Source organism: Tamandua tetradactyla, chromosome X, assembly GCF_023851605.1.
Source record: "Tamandua tetradactyla isolate mTamTet1 chromosome X, mTamTet1.pri, whole genome shotgun sequence".
Taxonomy (NCBI): Eukaryota; Metazoa; Chordata; class Mammalia; order Pilosa; family Myrmecophagidae; genus Tamandua; species Tamandua tetradactyla.
In genome coordinates this window covers 33,066,841-33,087,068 of record NC_135353.1, presented here as the reverse complement: position 1 = coordinate 33,087,068, position 20,228 = coordinate 33,066,841, and the positions used below count along the sequence as shown (strand labels likewise).

Here is a 20,228-nt window from a genome sequence, read left to right as displayed (position 1 = left end):
AGTGACTAAATGTACAAATTTAAAAAATGTTTTTGCATGAGGAAGAGCAAAGGAGTGTCATTAGTGTAGGGTGCTGAAAATAGGTGGTAATTAATATTTTAAAATGTCACCTTATGTGTGAGACTAAAGCAAAAAATGTTTATTTGGTACAAAATTTATATTTTGACTAGTGAATTTCCTAATATAACTTATGTAGACAGCTTAACTGAACACTGTAAGTACATGGAACCTTGAGTAGGACATGAAATTTTGTTGGTTTGTCCAGAGTGATGCCCCGATAAATCCCAGAGTGATTTGAACAGTGAATAAAAAAGTATTTGCAAAGTCCCCTGCTGGGAACGGTGAGAACGGGGGAAAATTCAACTTCCCCAAGCTGAATACTTGATATTCTCACAAGCAGTGTGGACAACCAAAGCTATAGGCTGAGCCCCCAGTCTTGGGGTTTCTTCATATGAAACTTAACCCCACAAAGGATAGATCAAGCCTACTTAAAATTAGGCCTAAGAGTCACCCCCAAGAGAACAGCTTTTGTTGCTCAGATGTGGCCTCTCTCTCTCCAGTCAACACAACAAGCAAACTCACCACCCTTCCTACGTGGGACATGACTCCCAGGGGTGTGAACCTTCCTGGCAGCGTGGGACAGAGATCCTGGGGTGGGCTGGGGCTCAGCATCAAGGAATTTTGAGGGGCCCTGGAATGGGCCTTCTCAATTGAGAGGGCCTTCTCAACTCGGGGCGGAGGGGAGGAATGAAATGAGACAAAGTGTCAATGGCTGAGAGATTCCAAACAGAGTCGAGAGGTTATCCTGGAGGTTATTCTTATGCATTAAGTAGATATTACCTTGTTATTCAAGATGGAATGGAGAGGCTGGAGGGAACTGCCTGAAAATGTAGAGCTGTGTTCCAGTAGCCATATTTCTGGTATATGATTTTGTAATGATATAGCTTTCACAATGTGACTGGGTGTTTGTGAAAACCTTCTGTCTGATGTACCTTTTATTTACCTTGTGAACAGACAAGTAGAACATATGGAATAAAAATAAATAATAGGGGGACAAATGTTAAAATAAATTTAGTTTGAAATGCTAGTGATCAATGAAAAGGAGGTGTAAGGGGTATGGTATGTATAATTTTTCTGTTTTTGTTTTATTTCTTTTTCTGAATAGATGCAAATGTTCAAAGAAATGATCATGATGATGAATATGCAACTATGTGATGATATTGTGAATTACTGATTATATATGTAGAATGGAATGATCAAAATAGGAATGTTTGCATTTATTTGGTGTTTTTTTGGTATTTAAAAAAAGAAAAAAGAAAAAAGAAAAGGATGTTGAATTTTGTCAAATGCTTATTCAGCATCAATCGAGATGATCATATGATTTTTCCCTTTCTATTTGTAATGTGCTATATTACATTAATTTATTTTCTTGGATTGAACCATCCTTGCGTTCCTGATGTAAATCTCACTTGGTCATAGTGTATAATTCTTTTAATGTGTTATTGGATTCGATTTGCTAGTATTTTGTTGAGAATTATTGCATTTATGCTCATTAGAGAGATTGGCCTCTAGTTTACCTTTCTTAGGAGCCTTCTTTTTTGGGGAGTGGGGAGGGTCTCTTCAGATATTATAGACCCCAGTCATATTTGCCCAGATGAGACAAGCCCATATCTCAGGAGGAAAGTGTAGCCGAATCAGTTTTCCCTGAGGGTGAGACCCAGAAGGTTTTCAGCCTTCCCTATGAAGCCTCTAGACTCTGTGCTTTTCCTATCCTGCCCAGTATATGGCACTTGTCTGTCTGCAGTCTCCTACTAGCTTAAAGGAAGCAGTTCCTTTCATTTCAGTAGACTTTCCTGCCACAGGCATGGTTGAGTCAGAGGTGAGGTGGTAGGATGGCTTAATTTCTTCTGTTTTCTGGTCTCTGGGACCTGAATTCCTTGAAGGAGGGATTTCCACCTGAGCTGGGCCCTGCCCCCCCCCCCACCTTTTTCTTGGGGAAGACACACCCTATAGGGAATTAACTCCTTTCTCCTGACTAGTTACTTTGACCCTCAGACAAGCTTAATTTTGCCCTTGCCTTGGACAGTGCTGGAGCCTGAGAGTGCTTGCAGTTCTATCTAATGAACTGGTAAGAGGTTAGAAAAAAAAAAAAAGGCAAAAAAGCCTTTTCAGAGCTGGAACCCTGCTCTTTAGTTTGTCAATCCAGAGCTTGAGTTGGTACATGGATGTATTTCCAGGTTCTATGTGCTCCCTTTTCTTGTGGTCCAGCCCTTTTCCAGTATTTTATGCTGTCCAACTCAAAAAGTCTCTGTTCTTTTTTCTCCAGCAGCCCTGCCCTCTCTCTGTGGGAGTGAAAGCTCCTGGTTCCTTTAGTACTTATTCCAGGTTTATCTGTGCTGGGGACCCATTTTCAGAAGTCAGAATTTGTTAATTAATTCCACAGTTGGAGCTTGATTGAGCTAAGCCCTTGCTACTTGTAAAGTCTGTTTCCTTTCCCCTTGGGGAACCAGCCTGCTTCATTTGTAGGGGAGGGGCACTGGCCTCCAAGGCTTGTGGGACTTACAGTTCTGTGTGGGATCTCAGCTCTTCCACCTGGTCTAGGATGGTATATACTCTGTGTCTTATCATTGACGTTCCTCTAGCAGTTGCTCTGTACTGTTCCTGGCTATTTACTAGCGGCTCTGGAGGACGAACTAAATTCCACACCTCTCTATGCCACCAACTTGCCTAGCAGCTCATAAACATTTTTAATGCATTTGGGGCAGCAGGCTTTGAACAGCTATGGCAGGCATCTTTCCTCCCATTTGGGGGCTCATCTTTTGATATTTAGTGCATTAGACAAAAAGCGTTTTTAAAAATGAGGGCTGACTTTGTTTATTCGAAGTCACAAATGCAATTCAGAAACAGACCAAAGCAGTGCCACCAAGAAATCGCAGTTGTCAAATAGCATGCTCATGTTCTTTCTTTCTCCCTCTTTCACTTTCTCTGTTTTCTACCTTTCTGAGGGAGGATATTCAATCAGACTTCTTTCTAAAGTTATCCATTAGCATACTTTTCATCCCATGCAGTATCTCTGAAGGGTACTTGAAATATTGGTTACAGAGATTGCTTCTGGACAGGAGAATCAGGTAGCTGGAAAAGGGAGAGGGCAAGAGGCTTTTCACTGTACCTTTTGTACTTTTGATTTCTATACTGAGTGCATATTACTCATTAATAAAAATAAATTACAGCCATATGTAATATCAGTGCTTGTCATTGTTGTGGACCTTTAAAAAAATCAAATTATGCCGTTGCATGTGATGAACTTAAATATGTAGGACTGGGATTAAGGCGTGAGCAGATGAACACAACCACATTTGGGCATTGGTGATGTTTGGACATAAAGCTGCCTACTCCTCTGTTTGTTAAAATTCAGTTAATATAACATTCGTGGAATATTGGTGCTTCTGAAAGAAGATTTACTTGTCTACGAATGTTTCCCTGGGGAGTTCTGGATAGGGCTGGGACCTTTCTCTCCCCTTAGTTCTTGCATAAAGCTGGGGTATGAGAATTGCTAGTTGAGTGATCAGTTTTTCCTATTTATTGGGTGGATAGAGGGATTCCAGAATGGAGGCTTCAGTACCAGAGTGGTATTTCTGCCCACTGAAATACTGTGGAGGCCACTGGGTGCAGATCCTGATTTGCTTTCTTATCAACTGAGTTTTGGCAAGTGCAGGGAGCAGGTGTGACTGAAAAGCATGGTCTTCCCTCTGGCCATGCAAGTGGATCAAGCAATTTGAAGGGGACAGGAGGATTGCTTGGAGGCTTCAAAGCCCAGATGAGAGTTCAGGTCTCTGGACTACTGTAGATGTTTGGGGCTGGACAGTAAAAAGGAACTGTCAGGGAAATCCTGAACTGGCTAGTGCCGTAAGGTTGTGTGGCCAGGTACTAACTAAAAATGCAATATCTAATTCGATAGCTACTAGTCACATGTGGCTATTAAAATTAAAAATTAAGTTCCTCAGTGACACAGGTGATGTAGTAGCCATATGTGACAAGTGGCTACTATATTAAACTGTGTATGCATACACGATTTCCATCATCCCAGAAAATTATATTGAACAGTGCTGAATTATACTGATAAGGCATGGTAGGATTATAACTAGCTGTGTAATCCAAGAGGAAAGTGCCTCTGGTACTTTCTATGCCCATCTAAATCTTTTTAAGATTTGTCTTCGCTGGTTTCTCTGGGAAACTTATGAACACTCTGGCTCACAGCCATGAGTCCTTTTTTGAACTCTCTAGAGCATCTGAAATACTTAAGACACTGTCTAACTGGTCTCAGAGTTTTGCTTGTAAGTTAGTTTTATCTTCCCAGTGAGGCTGCAGGGCCCTCAAGAGCAGAGCTTAAATCCCACACTGCCAGGAAGATGCAGCTATATGGAAAGCACAGCCCCCCTTATACTTTCTTTACTCTTATTTTCAGTATTGTAAGAATCAGCACATAGGACACACTATGAAGGTTAAAAACCATTTACTTTTCTAAGGAAAGTCAGATGTAGTAATGTCAGTTTTTGTCCTGGTGAGAGGGTGGGGGTGGGTGAGAGGGTGGGGCTGGGGGTGGGAGTGAGGAAGATTTGGGAATATCCATGTTAGATCTTGAAAACACTTTTGACAGAGCTGATGATACCTTCTTCATCATTTCAGATCCCTGTTTAGAAGTACTGGGCTTATCAGAGTCTGTGAACAAACCAAAAGAGAAATACAGACAATGGTTACACTTTCCAATTGAGGCTCTCATGCCAGGAGATTGATGATTTAGGATTCAGAAATAAACATTTATATAATAACATGATTAAAAAAATGCTTTCACAAAGATTCTTTGTGCCTCCTGACACCCCTGTGAAGGAAACCTGAGAAGTTCGGTGAGGCCAACCCCCTTGCCACGTGGGTAGAAAGTGGCCATGTTGGCACTAGGGCCCAGGCTCTGTGACACACAGGCCAGCATTGTGCTCACTGCCTCCTGATGCCTCTCTCATTCTAGTGGATATTGTTCTGAAAATGCCTAATGACTTAATTCTCCATAAAAAGGGAATGCTCAACTCTTAACAGTATGGGTGTCTATTTCAGGATTTCCAGGTAAATTCAGAAGTGCATTAAAAAACGGCTATGATTTCTCACCCACTTAGGTAAATTTTCACTTGACTGACCCCAAATGATCTGTTTGTTGGGTGAGCTGTAAAGGACTTGCACAACCAATAAGTCTCCATTTGGACTCATTTTTTCTGCACCATTTGCTTTGTGCATAGGGCTCTCTCAGTTTACTTTAACAAACTGATCATTATATCTGGAAGGACAGAAATGAATACTCATCTACTTTGCTGAACTTTCATGACAGGATGTGATCTCACATGAAAAGATCCAGGGTGATAAAAGCACATACTTTCTATACTTCTTGTAGATACCTAGTTTTGATCTATTTCAGCAATATAACCGCTAGAACCTCAAGAATCTGTGGTCAAAGCTAAGGTAGAGGACAAGCAAATTCACCCCCAAATAAAAGGAAACAAATAAGTGTAGCTTTTCAAATTAATAATGAGGTACTGGCTTGGCAGGACTTCTAGTGCCTGCCACCCATGCCATCTAAAAACCAGTGGTGACCCATCCCTTATGACAGCACACTCTCTGCATTTCCAAGATACTCCCCTCTGAGAAACTGCTCTATTGTCTGCTGTTTCCTAATAACTATCTCTGTTTTTATTCTACTTTTAGGGGTACTATTTTAACATCATCTTTAACTATGTTATTTAATTATTCTTTTTATTTTAGTTTGCATATTTATAATTCCAAAAGCACTATCTAATAATTGTTCCTTACATCCAATTTTTAAAAACATTTTATTGTGGCAACATATATACAACTCAAAATTTCTCATTTTAATCCTTTCAAGTATTCAGCTCATCAGTATTATATTCACACATTGTGCTCCCATCACCACCATCTGCAAAACTTTTCCATCACCTCAAACATAAACCCCTACCCTTTAAGCAAAGACTCCCCATTCTTAGTCCTACTCATAACCCCTGGCCCCTGATAATCTGTACCTACTTTCCATCTCTGAATTTATTTATTCTAGGTATTTCATATAAATGAAACCATACAGTATTTAACCTTTTGTATCTGGCTTATTTCACTAAACATAGTGTCTTCAGGGTTTACCCAAGTTGTTGTATATATCAGAACTTCATTCCTTTTTACAACTGAATGATGTTGCATTGTATATGTAACACATTTTGATTATCCATTTGTCTGTGGATGGATACTTGGGTTGCTTTAATCTTTTGGCAATTGTGAATAATGCAATGAATATTGGTGTGCAGGTGTCTGCTTGAGTCGTTGCTTTCAATTCTTTTAGCATATATCTAAAATTGGGATTGCCAGGTCATATAGTAATTTTATGTTCTATTTTCAGAGGAGCTCCCAAACTGTTTTCCACAGCAGCTGCACCAATTTTCATTCCCACCAACAATGTACAAGACTTATAAGTTCTCATCCTCACCAACACTTTTTTTTTAAATTAATAACCATCCTTGTGGGTGTGAAGTGGTATTTTGTGGTTTTGATTTACATTTATTTGATGGTCAATGAATAAGAACATCTTTTCTTGTAAAACAAAATAATGAGATACTAGAATGTGCTAGTAGTGAAAAAAAAATGAGAACAACCTAGAAATTAATAAAGAGACAAACCTACATCTGCAAGGGCAAAGTCAAAGGCTTGAATGAAGAAAAGAGATCTAAAGTCTGAAAAGGCAGGACAAAGATTTTCAGTTACAGGATTGAGAGGTACACTGTGAGGCCAGATTCTGAAAGTCTTAATGGAAGGGACAAATGAAGCTTTGTTTTTGAAATTTGGGAGTCTGTTTAAAAGTGCAGATGCCCAGTCACCATTTCCCAGAGATAGTAACTGAGCAGCTCTGGGAAGGGTCAGGAATCTGCATTGCTAAGGGTGATTCTGAGGTTAGGAGTCCCTGGATGACACTTAGAGACACTGTCCCAAAGAGCAATCATTGTTAGATTACTGCATAGTGTTCAAGATTGGCAGTTATCCCAGGACACATGTATGAAACTCATCCCTAAGAGCACAGTGTACCCTTTGGCTACCAATTCGTATGCATTTTCAAAACTAAATGGCTAAGAAGAGAAATTAAGTGGTAGGTGTGGCATTCACAAGTTTGAACTAGGAGAGTTAGATATTATGTTAAAAGGAAGTCAGCTTAGTAAGACCAACTCACTTTTCAAAAAGCAAACCCTGAAGGACTCAATGGTCTGACACAAATACCCTGATGCTGATCAGCTTGTGGGCTGAGTAGTGGAGTTCACCTGGCTGGCACCAGCCACTATGAAGAAAGATGTGCCTGGGTGTTTATGGCCAAAGTGGCTGGGGCATGTGCAGGCTGAATAGCACTTCACAACATAAACTGACTTTGATTCCCAATCAAATTAGATTTGTACCAAGTATACCATAAGCTGTAATGGGTATGTGTGGTCCAGAGGTCCTCTTTTCTTGTTTGTTTTCATAAATAGGCATCACTGTACTTTCCACTAAATTCTCTTCTGAGGGCCTTTACGTGTTTTAAAGCATCTTTATTAGCATAAAGTTACCCATTTTGGCATCTCTTCCTCCAAAAGCCCTATAGAAGAGCAAAAATATGCTCTTTGAGTTTCTACCTGTGACCCGTGAATTCCAGTAATGTGTAAAATGCTAGGGGTAGTGGAAGTGCTCCCTTCAAACTTCAGATACAGAAGAATGTAGGTTTACTGTCAAACTGGGCACAATGCCAGAGACCTAGATGAGATCTTTCCTACTTGCCACTGAACTCTGCGGACTGTCCTTGGCTGTGGCATAGTTCTCAGATGAAATGGTGACGAGCTGTGTCTGGTGTGAGGAGAGTGCAGGGGATGAAAACTACCGGACCCATGGCGTCTGAGCCTTGGATCTGCCATTTGCTAGCTGTGTGACCTCAGGCAGGTCATATACCGCCATTTTCTCTTCTGTAAAATGAGACTTTAACACTGGCAGAGGGTGTGTGGCATGGTAACCTCACTTTAGTGACTGTTTTCCTCATCAATGAAATGGAGATAATACTTCACAGGGCAGATATGAGAAAAGCACTTGGCAGAATGTCTGGTACACAGCCAGAACCTAATAAATGTTCTGTCACACCAATATCTGTTAGGCCTTTGCCATGAGATTTGAACCAAAGAACTGCATAATAACCTACAAATTGCATTCTACAGACATATGCATATTGTCATATTGGTGGTGGGAGGGGGTACTGCAAGGCTGGAACCACTCATTCCAGGGGGGTGAATAATGAAAACTTCTATATTTAAAATGACATAACTGAGAGTCTTATTATATTAGTAGTTAAATGACATATACTTTGTACCTGAAATGCCATCACTTGAGGAATATGTACTGGCAAGAGCACTTTGGCGTCTATAGAGGGTGATCAACTGCCAAGACAAAGGTGAAATATTACCTTAGGCCCCTGCCTCTGTTGGATAGTAAACACTAGAGATACCTAGAAATCCTCACAGGATGGACTACGACCATTGCAACATTGTGCATGTAACCTTGGGGCTCTGCAATCTGAGATTTAGACTGTTTAGAGGCATTATTTCTCATAGTAATTAAGATCCCCGGGACTGGCCCCAGGCATGAATGTCATCCTTGGCTGCCCCTGTAGGATAATTTCAAGGTCTCAAGTATCCAAGGTCATAAAAAGTGTCAGCCCTGTCTGCCCCCCTCCTTCCTTGGGCTTGGAAGAAATAAAATGCTCTAGATCCTTCTCTGAGAGACGATAATAAGGGCAGGCTTAAGGAAAGAAGGGGGGAAAGGGATGTCTATTTACCATCCTGATCTCCTTTTGTAGAAATTTTAGCAATCCTGGGGTCTGGAGTAGGAAAATGGCAGTGTGGGTTGCAGAAGCATGGAGATGGTAGGGCAGGATAGTGGTGCTCATCCTGGAGCCTCTGTGGATGTTACCACCTATTTGAGTGCAGAAGTGGCCTTGTTGCAGAAGGACATAAAAAAGATGGGGAAGGGAGTAGGATGGCAGTGGGGCTACTCTCTGGTGGTGGTGGTTAAGAAAGAAAGTGAAGTAAGGCCTAAAGACATGCGAGATAAGAGGAGTGTGTTTTGTATTGATTGTGTGGAAGTATTACTATGAGAGTTTTACTCTATTTCTTCCAAGAGGACCTGAGGCAGTTTATGGCCTAAGACATTGCAAAACAGGATACTTAAAGGGATAAACTGGGCCAGAGACAATATAAAGCACTGATTCTCAATCCTGGCAGCACAAAAGAACCATCTGGATAGATATAAAAAATATGGATGCTTGGGCTTCACCCCAATTGAACCGGAATACCTGAGGCTGAGGAAAGTATTGATATTTCTGAAAAGTGCCCCAAGTGACTCTAATGTTTAGCCAGGTTGAGAAGTCCTGATCTAAAGGACGCTGCAGGGGTAGATGCTATGAAGTGCCTGACATGAATAGATTATTTAAATCAGCGGTTCTCAGCACTGACTCTACATGAAAATCATCTGGGGAGTTTTTAAAACTTCCAACGTCCAGGCAACTGAATCACAATCTCTGGAGGTGGACCTGGGCATCAGTAGTTTTTCAAAGTTTTCCAAATGATTCCGATGTGCAGCCGGGTTGGGGACCTCTTCTTTGTGTGGAAGTTGACAAATGTGGCTAAACATCAGATTCACAGGGAGAGGTGTTTGGGGGAACAAACTGCCTTAGATACTAAATTTGGCTCTGATGGCTAAGGCATTTGCTCATTCAACAAATGTTTGTTGAATGTCTACTATATGTTAGTCACTGTGTTGGGTCCTGGGGATATAGCTATGAACAGAACAGTAAGGCCCTTGCCTTCATGAAGATTATATTAAAGTAGATATATTGTCAGAGGGTAAGGGCAGGGATTTTTGTCTGTTTTGTTTACTGCTGAATCTCCAGTGCCTGAAATATAGTAGGCACTCAATAAATAATTGTTGAATGAATGACTGACTGAATGGTGACTTAAGTGCTTTGAAGAAAAATAAAGCAGGACAAAGAGGGTAGTGTGTGTGTGTATTTCTGTTTTACGTGGTATGGTCAGGGAAGGCCTCACTGAGGTGACTTTGGAGCAAAGACCACAAGGAGTTGAGAGAGCAAGCCACACTAATACTTAGGAGCAGAGAGTTCCTGGCAGAGGAAGAGCAAGTACGAAGATGGAAGCATGCTTGGCATGTTAGGGGTGCAGTATGAAGGCTGGAGCAACAGAGGTGATGGGTGGGGGTGGAGAGGGAGGGTTCAGTTCATGCAGGACCTTGTTAGTCCATGGTAAGGACTTTGGACTGAGGGAAACAAAATGATTTCTTTTCTGACACTGGAGAGCAGATATATTTATATATACAGAGACTACAGTTTTCCCGGGACTAAATGCAAGCAGGAATTTCCATGCTATTGAATAAAGGGTGCTGAACACCTTAATGGATCATACTTTAACTATAGTTTTACAATGGGAAAAAAAAATGAGCAAGTGAGAAGTAGGGCAATTGGCAGAAAGAGTCCAAATGAGCCAGGGAATCAGTATGGCAAAAGGAAGAGCATGTCAGTAGGCCCTTCAGATTGGAGGGTCAGCCTCTCCTCTTTATAATTTTCCTTGAAAAGTGCAGTCTGTAGGTAAAGCTTGAGGTTGTCAAGTAGATGTTAATATTGATAAATAAGGAATGACTGGAAAAATTGATGAGCCGCACGCTAGCACGTGTGTGTGTGTGTGTGTGTGTGTATGTGGGTGGGAGGAAGCTCAAAGTCAACCAAGAAGAAAGGAAAGGCGATACAAAACACAGAGGAGGTGAATGTACAACTATGTGATGATACTGTGAGCTACTGACTGTTATATGTGGTTGGATTGTATGATGTGCGAATATATCTCAATATAAATTGCACTACAAAAGAAATAAGAGAGGAGGATATGTAGCTTTGCCCCTAATTTGAAATTTCCTAAGAGGGACTTAGGGAAGGGGAATTTGCTGGGATCACACTGAGGCATTGGCAGTCCTCAGAAATACTGGGAAGATGTTGGAATCAGCACTCATTCCCTGTTTCCTCTTCTAAGCATCTGTTTCCTCTCTGCTCTCATCAGGTACCTCACCTGGGTCTACCTGCCGGGTGACTCACACTCCCTTTCAGATTTTCTCCAGAGGCTACAGGAACAGAGCAAATGATTGGAATGATTGAATGATACTAAGGTGCTGAGGGGCGACTGTGGCGTACTTTGTGCACATAGACAAGGAAGACTTAACCCAAAGGTGAGGATTTTGATATAGGGATTTGCAGGAACCTGGGCCTGGCCCAGCCGGGAGAGATTTGGGTGTGTGAAGTTGTGAACAAGGCTTCCCGATGTCCCTCAAAGCACACCACACAGGCAATCCCTTATTTTGCCTTGACAACTGGGCCATTCCCCTCTGCACTGCACCTCCATCATAACGGGGAGCCAGGGAAAAATAGTTACCTTAATACTGCTTGAATTCTTTAGATCTGGATCCTCCAAACTTTCTGTGATCAAAACACAATATTGGAAAACAGTTATTTCAGAGACATGTACAAATGTTGGCACCAAAATAATCCTAATAACTTTCATCAAAGAAAGAATCACAGAAATCAGGCAAATAGAACAGTTCCACTTTTTCAATATACAGACAACAAGAATAAAGCTGAAAAGAGGTGATAGTCCTAGAAGGCTAGACACAGGTCGTGGCTCTTTACTTTAGAAACTGGGAAAGATGGAATATGATGTAGTGGAAGGAGCACTGGCCAGAAAGCAGGAGAGGTAAGTTCTGGAACTCGTTATGCATCCTCGTTCAACCACTCAAACTCCATGGGTCTCTTTGCTCATTTGTAAAATGAGAAATTAGGCTGTGGATGATTTCTAGGGGCCCTGGTAATTCTCTGGTGTAAAATGTTATTAAAAAAAAAAAAAAAGAACAAGGCCTAAAGGAATTCCAGAAAGGTGCTGGTCTTAGGAAATAGTTACTTCCTGTGAAAATCAGGAGAGCACTGAGGTCCTACTCTGAGTTCCAGGACATATCACTAGGCCAGTAAGAGAAATTTAGCCCGAGGAGGTAGAAACGATACCGAGAGAGGTTTCCAAAAGATCCACACATAGTGAGGCAGCTAGTAACAAAAAGAGCACCGGACTTATTTGTAGTCAGAGAAATTGGGTTTGAGTCTTAGCTTCACTTATTAGAGTTGTGAGAACAATGACAGATTGCTTCCAACTTCTGTTTCCTCATAGGTAAAATGGGGATGCGACTACTTTCTCACAAGAGGCTCAAACAAGGTAATATGTATATATTTTATATGCATTTTATACATGTGTGATCATGAAGGATCAAGATGTGAGGGTTAGCTTTGGGGCCAAGGTAGGTTTTGGAAAAAATACTAGAATAAAATCTCAGTTATCTTGAATATGAAGGGGATCTCATTCATTGAATTATCTGATAAAATTAGTTAACTAGAATATTGTCTACATTTCTTTATTGGTTACTGTTCAGTCTAAAGTGTCTTACCTTAGGAAGACTTGTATATTGCACATATATAAATTTTTCTTTTGGGGGGGTACATGGTCCGGGAATCGAACCCGGGTCTCCCGCATGGAAGGCAGGCATTCTAACCATACTGTACATATTTTAACTGATTTTTTTTTGATGATTGAGGACATTTGGGTTTATCAGGGCCATCATTCCAAACATCAGTTTTTAAGTGTCTGAATTAAATGGGTATTGACTCCCCACAATATACCTAGAAAGTTGTTTTGATGAAGAAGGTACAGAAAAACTACAGGTATTTGAGAGTCCTAGATAATCAAAATAACCTTAAATGAAATTTTACTGTTTATTATATGAACTAAGAAATTATATCTACAGCCTTGACCTTTCCACTGAACTCTGGACTTAAATATCCAACCACTAAGTGACATCTCCACTTGAATGTCTAATGGACATCTCAGTCTCAACACAGCCCAAAGAGATTTCTGGTCCCTTAGTCCTCTCCTAGTCCTTCCTGTCTCATTTAATGGTACTATGAGCCACTCAGTTGATCAAGCCAAAATCATAAGAATCAGTCTTGATTCTTCTGTTTTCCTCACTCCCAGCATCCAGCCCATTAGCAAGTCTTGTTGACACTACCTTCAAAATATATGCTGAATCTATTTGCTTCTCACCACCTCCACTGCCATCACCCTAGACCAAGCCACTATCATCTCTTGCCTGGATTATTGTAATAGCTTCCTAACTGGTCTCCCTGCTTTAATCCTATCCCTATTCAGGTCATTCTCCAAACAGTAGCCAGAGGGATTTTTGTAAATTCACGAATTAGATTATGTCACTTCTCTGCTTAAGACCTTCCTACAGACTTCCTACTGCAACCAGGAAAATAATCCGCACTCCTTTCCATGGTGTACAAACGGCCCTGCATGATCTGGCCCCTGCCTCTCTCCAGCCTCATCTCAAACTACTTTCCTTTTCACTGTGCTCTAGGAACTGGCCTTTTTCTCTAACATGCCTAGCTCATCCCATCCTAGTGTCTTTGCACCTACTGTATCGTCTACTTCCAGATCTTCCTGTGGTTGCCTCCTTGTCATTAACATCAGATATTTCTGGGTTTCCTGAACTAAAGAAACTAAACTACCCAGTCAATATTATGTTTATTATTCTTTTTATCATACTTATTTGGGAATTCCATAAATATTTACTGAGGACTTACTATGTGCCATTTTTCTAGGCACATAGGGATATAATGGTGAACAGATAAAATTCTTCACCCTCACAGAGCTGACATACTAGGGGCAGGAGAGATAGCCAATAAAAACATTTTAAAAATACTGTCTTTCAGATGGTATAAATGCTAGGGAAATAAATAAAGCAAGGTAGAGGGGTAGGTGTGTTGGGGTGGTAGTGAGGTTGCAATTTTCAAATGGATAGCCAGGGAAGGCTTTTCTGAGAAGGTGGCATTTGAGCAGAGATCTGAAGGAGGTGAGGAGTGAGCTATGCAGATGTCTGGGAGGAAAATGTAGCAGGCAGTTCAGCAGATGCAAAGACCCTGAGAAAGGAGATTGCCTGGCATGTTTGAGGCTAGAATGGAGTGATTAGGAGGGATCATAAGGAGAGGTAATGGGGAGGGGCAGTAGTATCTAGATCACCTAGGACCTTGTAAGCAATTGTAAAGACTATAACTTTTACTCTAGATGAGATGAGAAGAACTTATTCCTGTCCAGAATAATCTTTATATCTCTTCTCCCGATTGCATGTTAGAATATGAGTACCATGAAGGCAAGGACTTTGTTTTATTCATATCTATATCCTCAGCACTTAGAACAGCTTCCAGCACAAAGAAAGTGCTCAGTGAATCTTTGCTGAAGAAATGATTCAATGCACAGGTGCAATATTACCAAAGGATAAGCGAACTGAGCATGATTCCGGGCAATGAAGCTGAAGGAAACACTTACACTGGATTCAGGTTTGGCTCTATACCCTGACTTGCTGTATAAACTTAGACAGGTCACTTTCCCATTCTGAACCTCAGTTTCTTCATCTCTAAAATGAGGGGGTTATATTAGATGGCTCATTTCTGGCTTTAACATCCTATGACTCCATTAAGTGGTAAATACACCAGCGATACATTATGTCACCTGGCTGTGGTGTGTTCATGGAACTCAGGCATACATACTGCTATTCTATGTTTCCTCTTTTAATGAATATCATTCCCACTCTCAAGTTGAGAGAAAATATTTCTTGAGTAATTCCTTGAATGGGTTGCACATTTGAAATAGTCAGGGGAAACTCCAGCCCTGTGGCCTGAGTTTCAAGGTTGTCTTTATAGTAAACAGGGCACTCCTACTTCTATTCCATGCTGTCATGTTAGAACTATATTGATCCTTTGAGGTTTCAACAAATAGAGGGCCCAAAAGCCAACTCATAAATGTTTTAATGAGCCAGTTCTAACGAAGGCAAAAAATAAAGTAGGGTCCACTGTAGTCAGATTTTAATGTAAGCAATAAATTTAGGTTTAATCTTTAGCTTTAAAAGCATTTTTTATTTATTTTAGGAGGGCTAAGATATTTATACAAAGCAAGGATAAACTCTTAGAGAGGATTATGTCCTAGTAGCATGGGTTCTGGGTCACATATAAATTAATAATAAAAGTAATCATAAACTTGTAATATCATACCACATCCACTACACTGAAATCATTAATGAAATCTTAGGAAAAATTCAGAAAAAGCAAATTAGTTGGCTCGTTTTAACTAGTTAACCAACCCAGTACACTTCCAAAGTAGATAAACTTAGTGGGAAACCCAGTGTTAACTTTGGGTTTGACAGAGGAAAATTCATCAACATAATGATCAAAATCTCTTTTAAAATACTATCTATTTCAAATTAAGGAAAAAAAAATCAATCCAACCTTCTGTTATTTTGGCACTTGGATCTGAGGGACGATCATCGTCATCACTAAAAACAAAAGGTAAAAGACATTTTACTTTTTATGTATTTAATGAATTGAAGAGATTACTGGTTAAGCAAAAGAACAATCTATAAGTCATTATTCATATAGAAGCAAACCTGGAATGGTATGTCTTTGAGTTCTCAAATCAAATGAAAGTAATTGCTAGACTGACTTTTATTTTGTCTCATATATGCCCTCTTCTCTTCTCCATCGATTCAAAGAATTGAGAGTTGCCTGCATTACTTATTATGTTTGTCATGATTATGAGGGAAGATAGGGTCAATAGTGGGCCAGGAGTAGATATCCCATAATAGCATCAGGCGAAAAAGAAATACTACCTTCATAGTGCCAAGAGGAAAAAAACGTAGTTACAACCAGGTCAGTGTTTCTCCTTATACCCAGTTTCTTCCATGATACTAAATGTTGCCCCTTCTAGTTTGTGAATGTTCTTATAAACTTAAGAAAAATTTTAGCTATTTTAGAAAAAAAATGTTAATCATACTTTAAGTGTACAGTGTCTTTTTCCCCCTGCCTGTCCCTTATAACTACTGCATAGTCCAGCCTTTGCTCCTGTATTCTTCCCCAACCTAGGCGGTCTTCTTAGGTAAGTCTTAGCTATCCTTAAAGGTCCAATTCACTCCCAATTCTTTTGAGGATTCTTTTGTGAATGCTTCAGCTTATACCCCCCTCCAAATTCTTTGGATTCCTGTAATAGTGCCATACTCTTGAACATTTAGGTATTTGAGGGAACTGAGTAGTAACCCTTTTGGGCAGGCCTTTGGCACAGGGACTAGTGCTGATCCACTGTCCATCCCCTAGGTTCAAGAACCTAACACGTTAGTCACAACCTAATCTAACCTTGCTAACTATATCACTATACTAGAAATCAGGTCCTAGGAGAAGAAGGTAGAGAGCAGGTAAATAGGAATGGGAGTCAGGTGAATATGGGAAGGGGAGGCCCAGGAGTAACCACAGTGGTGAACCAGGAGGGAGAGTGAGGGAAGGCTGAGGAGCTGGACACTGCCTTCCTCACAGGTTTACTTGAAGATCCCATTCTTCCCATGAGAATAATTTTAATTCCCCAGATTTTCGTTTTCTTAGCCAACTTGTACTGCTTTGACTGTACCTAGAGAGTGAAAACAGATCCTCTTCATTGTATGAGGATGAACTCATAAGTCTGTGTATAAAGTAATGTGTTGGTTCGGTAAGAGATTTTCTTTCTTCTCCCTGGAAAAGTATAAGCAGGTATTACATAAAGGAGAGTTTGAAATCAATCACATAAAGTATTATGTAACATTCCCTTAGTTATCTTTGTAGCCAGGCTTTCTGATTATGCTGTCTAGAGAAACTGTTTTGAATATTGTATTTGTTCATGAAATCACACATGGCTTTGCAGAACCTAGCACAGAGTTTGGGTTAAGGCTATGGACCTGGTGAGCTCCTGAAATGACCTGCTATATCTTCATTTTGTTTTCTCTGGTTCACTGCAGCTCCTGGGTTAAATTGGGAATCCTGGCAAGTAGATAATCGAGAAAATTGTCTCACCAGGAAATCCTAAATCATATGTATTCTCCAAATACGTGGTATGGTACAGATTTTTGGGTAAGGTTAACTCAGGAGGTCAGTGGGACCTAGACCATTGTTAGAGACATACAAAATCAAGGACAAGAGCTATGAGTCAGAGTGATAGTGGGGTTTATGGCTGATTGTGGGAGGGATATTCAACGTATATTGGCTAGCTTGTGATGTATGGAGAAGTTGACTAAGTATTTTAAGAAAAATTTTGGCTGAGTATTTTGTCCAAAGGTAATATAGCTATTAAGTGGCAGAGGCAGGATTCAAACCCTAGATAGTCTGAACTTGCATGAATCTTTTTACTCCCCTCCAGCCCATCTTCTGTTTCTATCCATTAGTATGGGGTTTCTGTGCACAAAACTTTCAATGAGTATTTACCAGCCAGTGTACAAAAAATGATGGTCTTAGCTTGCTTTTCTCCTGTTTTCCATTTTTCTTGTGCTTCTAACTAACCCAGGACTCTTTCTGTGATCATTTTTTCCTCAGTTGAAGCTTCTGGCTTCATATGTTAATCATATCCTTCTTATTGTATATATCATCAGAGATCAGAGAGACTGCCTGGATCCAGTTTAGTACCCTTTCCTTTCTGATCATGGTACATTACTTGGTCTAAGTTTGTGAAGCACACTGCTCTTTCCATAGAAATCCTGTCACTGACAGTCACATTTTTTACTTACACTAAACTGGGACTTTTTCTCCCATAAGGAAAAGTCTGTGTTGGTGGAGGATTGTGAAGTAGCCTTGCCGGTTTCTGAATCAGTTCTTTTCTTTTGTGTCTCCTCAGATTCTGTCAACTGAGTTGATGATGCTCCGACATTTTTTATAGTTACACTGGCTTTGGAATGACAACGTTTGCCGAGTGACAAATTTTTTTTCAGACTGCTTCTGCTCATTATTAGCTTGGGAGAAGCCACTATGCTTTCTACTGGCTTCGTGTCTTCTTTTATTTGACCTTCAAATGGGCTTTCTGCAAATTCTTCTTTCACAACCTCTTGTAAAACAACTTCCTCTTCATCAGAAACTAGGTCCTCTTCTATTCTATGTTCCAAATATTTTTTATTAATATCATGAGCTACCAACCGAATGATAAGATCTTTTTTATTCTGGACATCTTTTAAAAGCTCCACCCTGGTGATGTCAGGCTTTCTTAGATTCTGAAACGAATTTCTGCTAGCCATCTGGAATTGAAGAGACAATGACTATTAAAAACAACTGCCACAGGAATTTTCCTTGTGGTTCTGTTGAAATAGGGAAATTTTCATATGCTATCTAGTTTTAATTTACTAAAATCATTTATCTTAAAATGCCACTTGCATATTAATGATACATTTAACAGAAGAGATAAATGAAAATCATAAAGAAGAGAGTTGTTCATTTCTATAATGTCTTTTTGCATTCAGAAATTATATTATTCCTGTACAAAGAAGACGATCTAAGAGTCTTTCTTTGTGCTTTAAAGTTTACCTCTTACTTGCCAAGAAATGCCAAATACAAAATTCCTTTAATTACAGTTTGTTTTCATCATTTACCATGAAAGTTTTCTAATAGACTGAGACATGAAAATGTGTTTCAACTTCTTAGTAGGGAGCTAATCATAGAGTAATATAAGTATAGATGCTTCATGAAAAAAGACAAAATATTGACTGACCTGGTTTTAAAAAGATGATGAATAATACTCAAAATTGTGAAAGCCTTTGAACTCCTTATCCCTCTACCCTTAATCCTTTGTGCATATTTTGCAAAAGATGATTCAAAGAATAAATCTTCATTTTTCCTCACCTCCCTAGTCAAATGTCACTTTCCATTTTGCAATGTTAAGGACAGCTCAAGGAACAGATCAAGGAGTAAACAGTTATTATTAAATAAATGATTTTTCCCATTTCTGTAACCTTTGATGATGCCATAGAAACATTAGAGTTATCAATTTAGATCTCAAAATCCCTTTGTAACCCTGTAAACTGGATTTTCAGATGTCGCCCTAAAGAAGTATCTTTTGTGCAAAACAAAATGAAAGAACTTCTGTAAGAAATGGAAATACAATAGTTTTTGATAATCTGTGCTGGTAGAGGTGAACAGTGGTTCAAAAACTCCAAAATCATTCTATATGGCTTCACAGTTTGTTATTGTATGAACTTTTAATAAGCATTAGTCTAATGTCTTGGGAATATTTGGTATCTCAGAAAAGCAACTGAAGCCCTGTTTGTGGATTCCTGACTGAGAAGGAGAAGCCCACTAGCTGTCTGGGTCTCTAAATTGATGAACTTTCTTTCTTGATAAAGGAATAAGAACTGCAACAGATAATTCTGCAGATGATTAATTAAGAATTGATGTGGGGTAATGTTCTACAGTTTTTTCACCCAGATCTCAAGCTCAAGGAAGTACTTATATGTAAATGAAGACTACCAAGTAAGCACTAATGTAATTGTGAGAACACAGAGAGAAAGGGACATTTTAGAGCAAAAAACTAAAGACCAAGGAGATTCAATTAGTGTCCTAGCCTATGATGATCTCAATTATTTGGGACTAAAAAGAGTACGCATTGATGTATTTACCAGTGCTGAGACTTAGTTCTGTGGGTTAGAAAATAATGCGAAGGAAAACATGCTCCTAAGTTTAGGCTGATTCTATAGAACTTTGCTCAGTTTCCAAGCCACAGGCTACAGCTTAGCCCACAGTCTGCTCAGTCCCCTTCTGAATGAACAAGACCATGCCAATGCCCTAAGACAGTGTACATTTCAACAGCTGCCAGCATTTTGATGGTCTAAGTTCCTGTTTTTAAAGTACATTTGGGGCTCGCATATGGGGCTGTGGGGAAACTGGTTCATAAAAATAGCAGCATTAAGACAACTGGGTCTAGGATAAGGGTAGAATAGGAAAAAACTTGGTACATCCAGAGGATGTAAGGGTATGGAGGACTTGAGAAGTCTTACATAATGAGAGTGAAATGAAACGAGTGGCATCTAGGAGTTTGCGGTCTAATATTTGCTTATTAATGTTGCTATGTAAAAGCAATACTACTATGGATGGAGCCCTAAGTTTGAGGCTTTAAATTTATTGGAGGCTGATTTATCTGATATTCTATTAGATGGCCCTTTTGCACCCATATAATACT

The 20,228-nt window shown here is 39.8% G+C and overlaps 1 protein-coding gene across 1 annotated transcript in view; it reads right to left on the bottom strand.

Moving 5' to 3' along the window:
- Window positions 1-4,546: 4,546 nt before the first annotated feature.
- LOC143671763 (fibrous sheath-interacting protein 2-like) overlaps window positions 4,547-20,228 on the bottom strand; it is a 100,722-nt gene continuing 85,040 nt past the window's right edge. The window contains exons 18-23 of the mRNA XM_077146943.1: window positions 17,794-18,294; window positions 16,668-16,768; window positions 15,500-15,546; window positions 11,550-11,593; window positions 8,432-8,498; window positions 4,547-4,719 (exon numbers count right to left, since the gene is read on the bottom strand). Coding sequence (XP_077003058.1) covers window positions 4,547-4,719; window positions 8,432-8,498; window positions 11,550-11,593; window positions 15,500-15,546; window positions 16,668-16,768; window positions 17,794-18,294 — 933 coding nt within the window. The remainder of the gene's footprint in view (window positions 4,720-8,431; window positions 8,499-11,549; window positions 11,594-15,499; window positions 15,547-16,667; window positions 16,769-17,793; window positions 18,295-20,228) is intronic.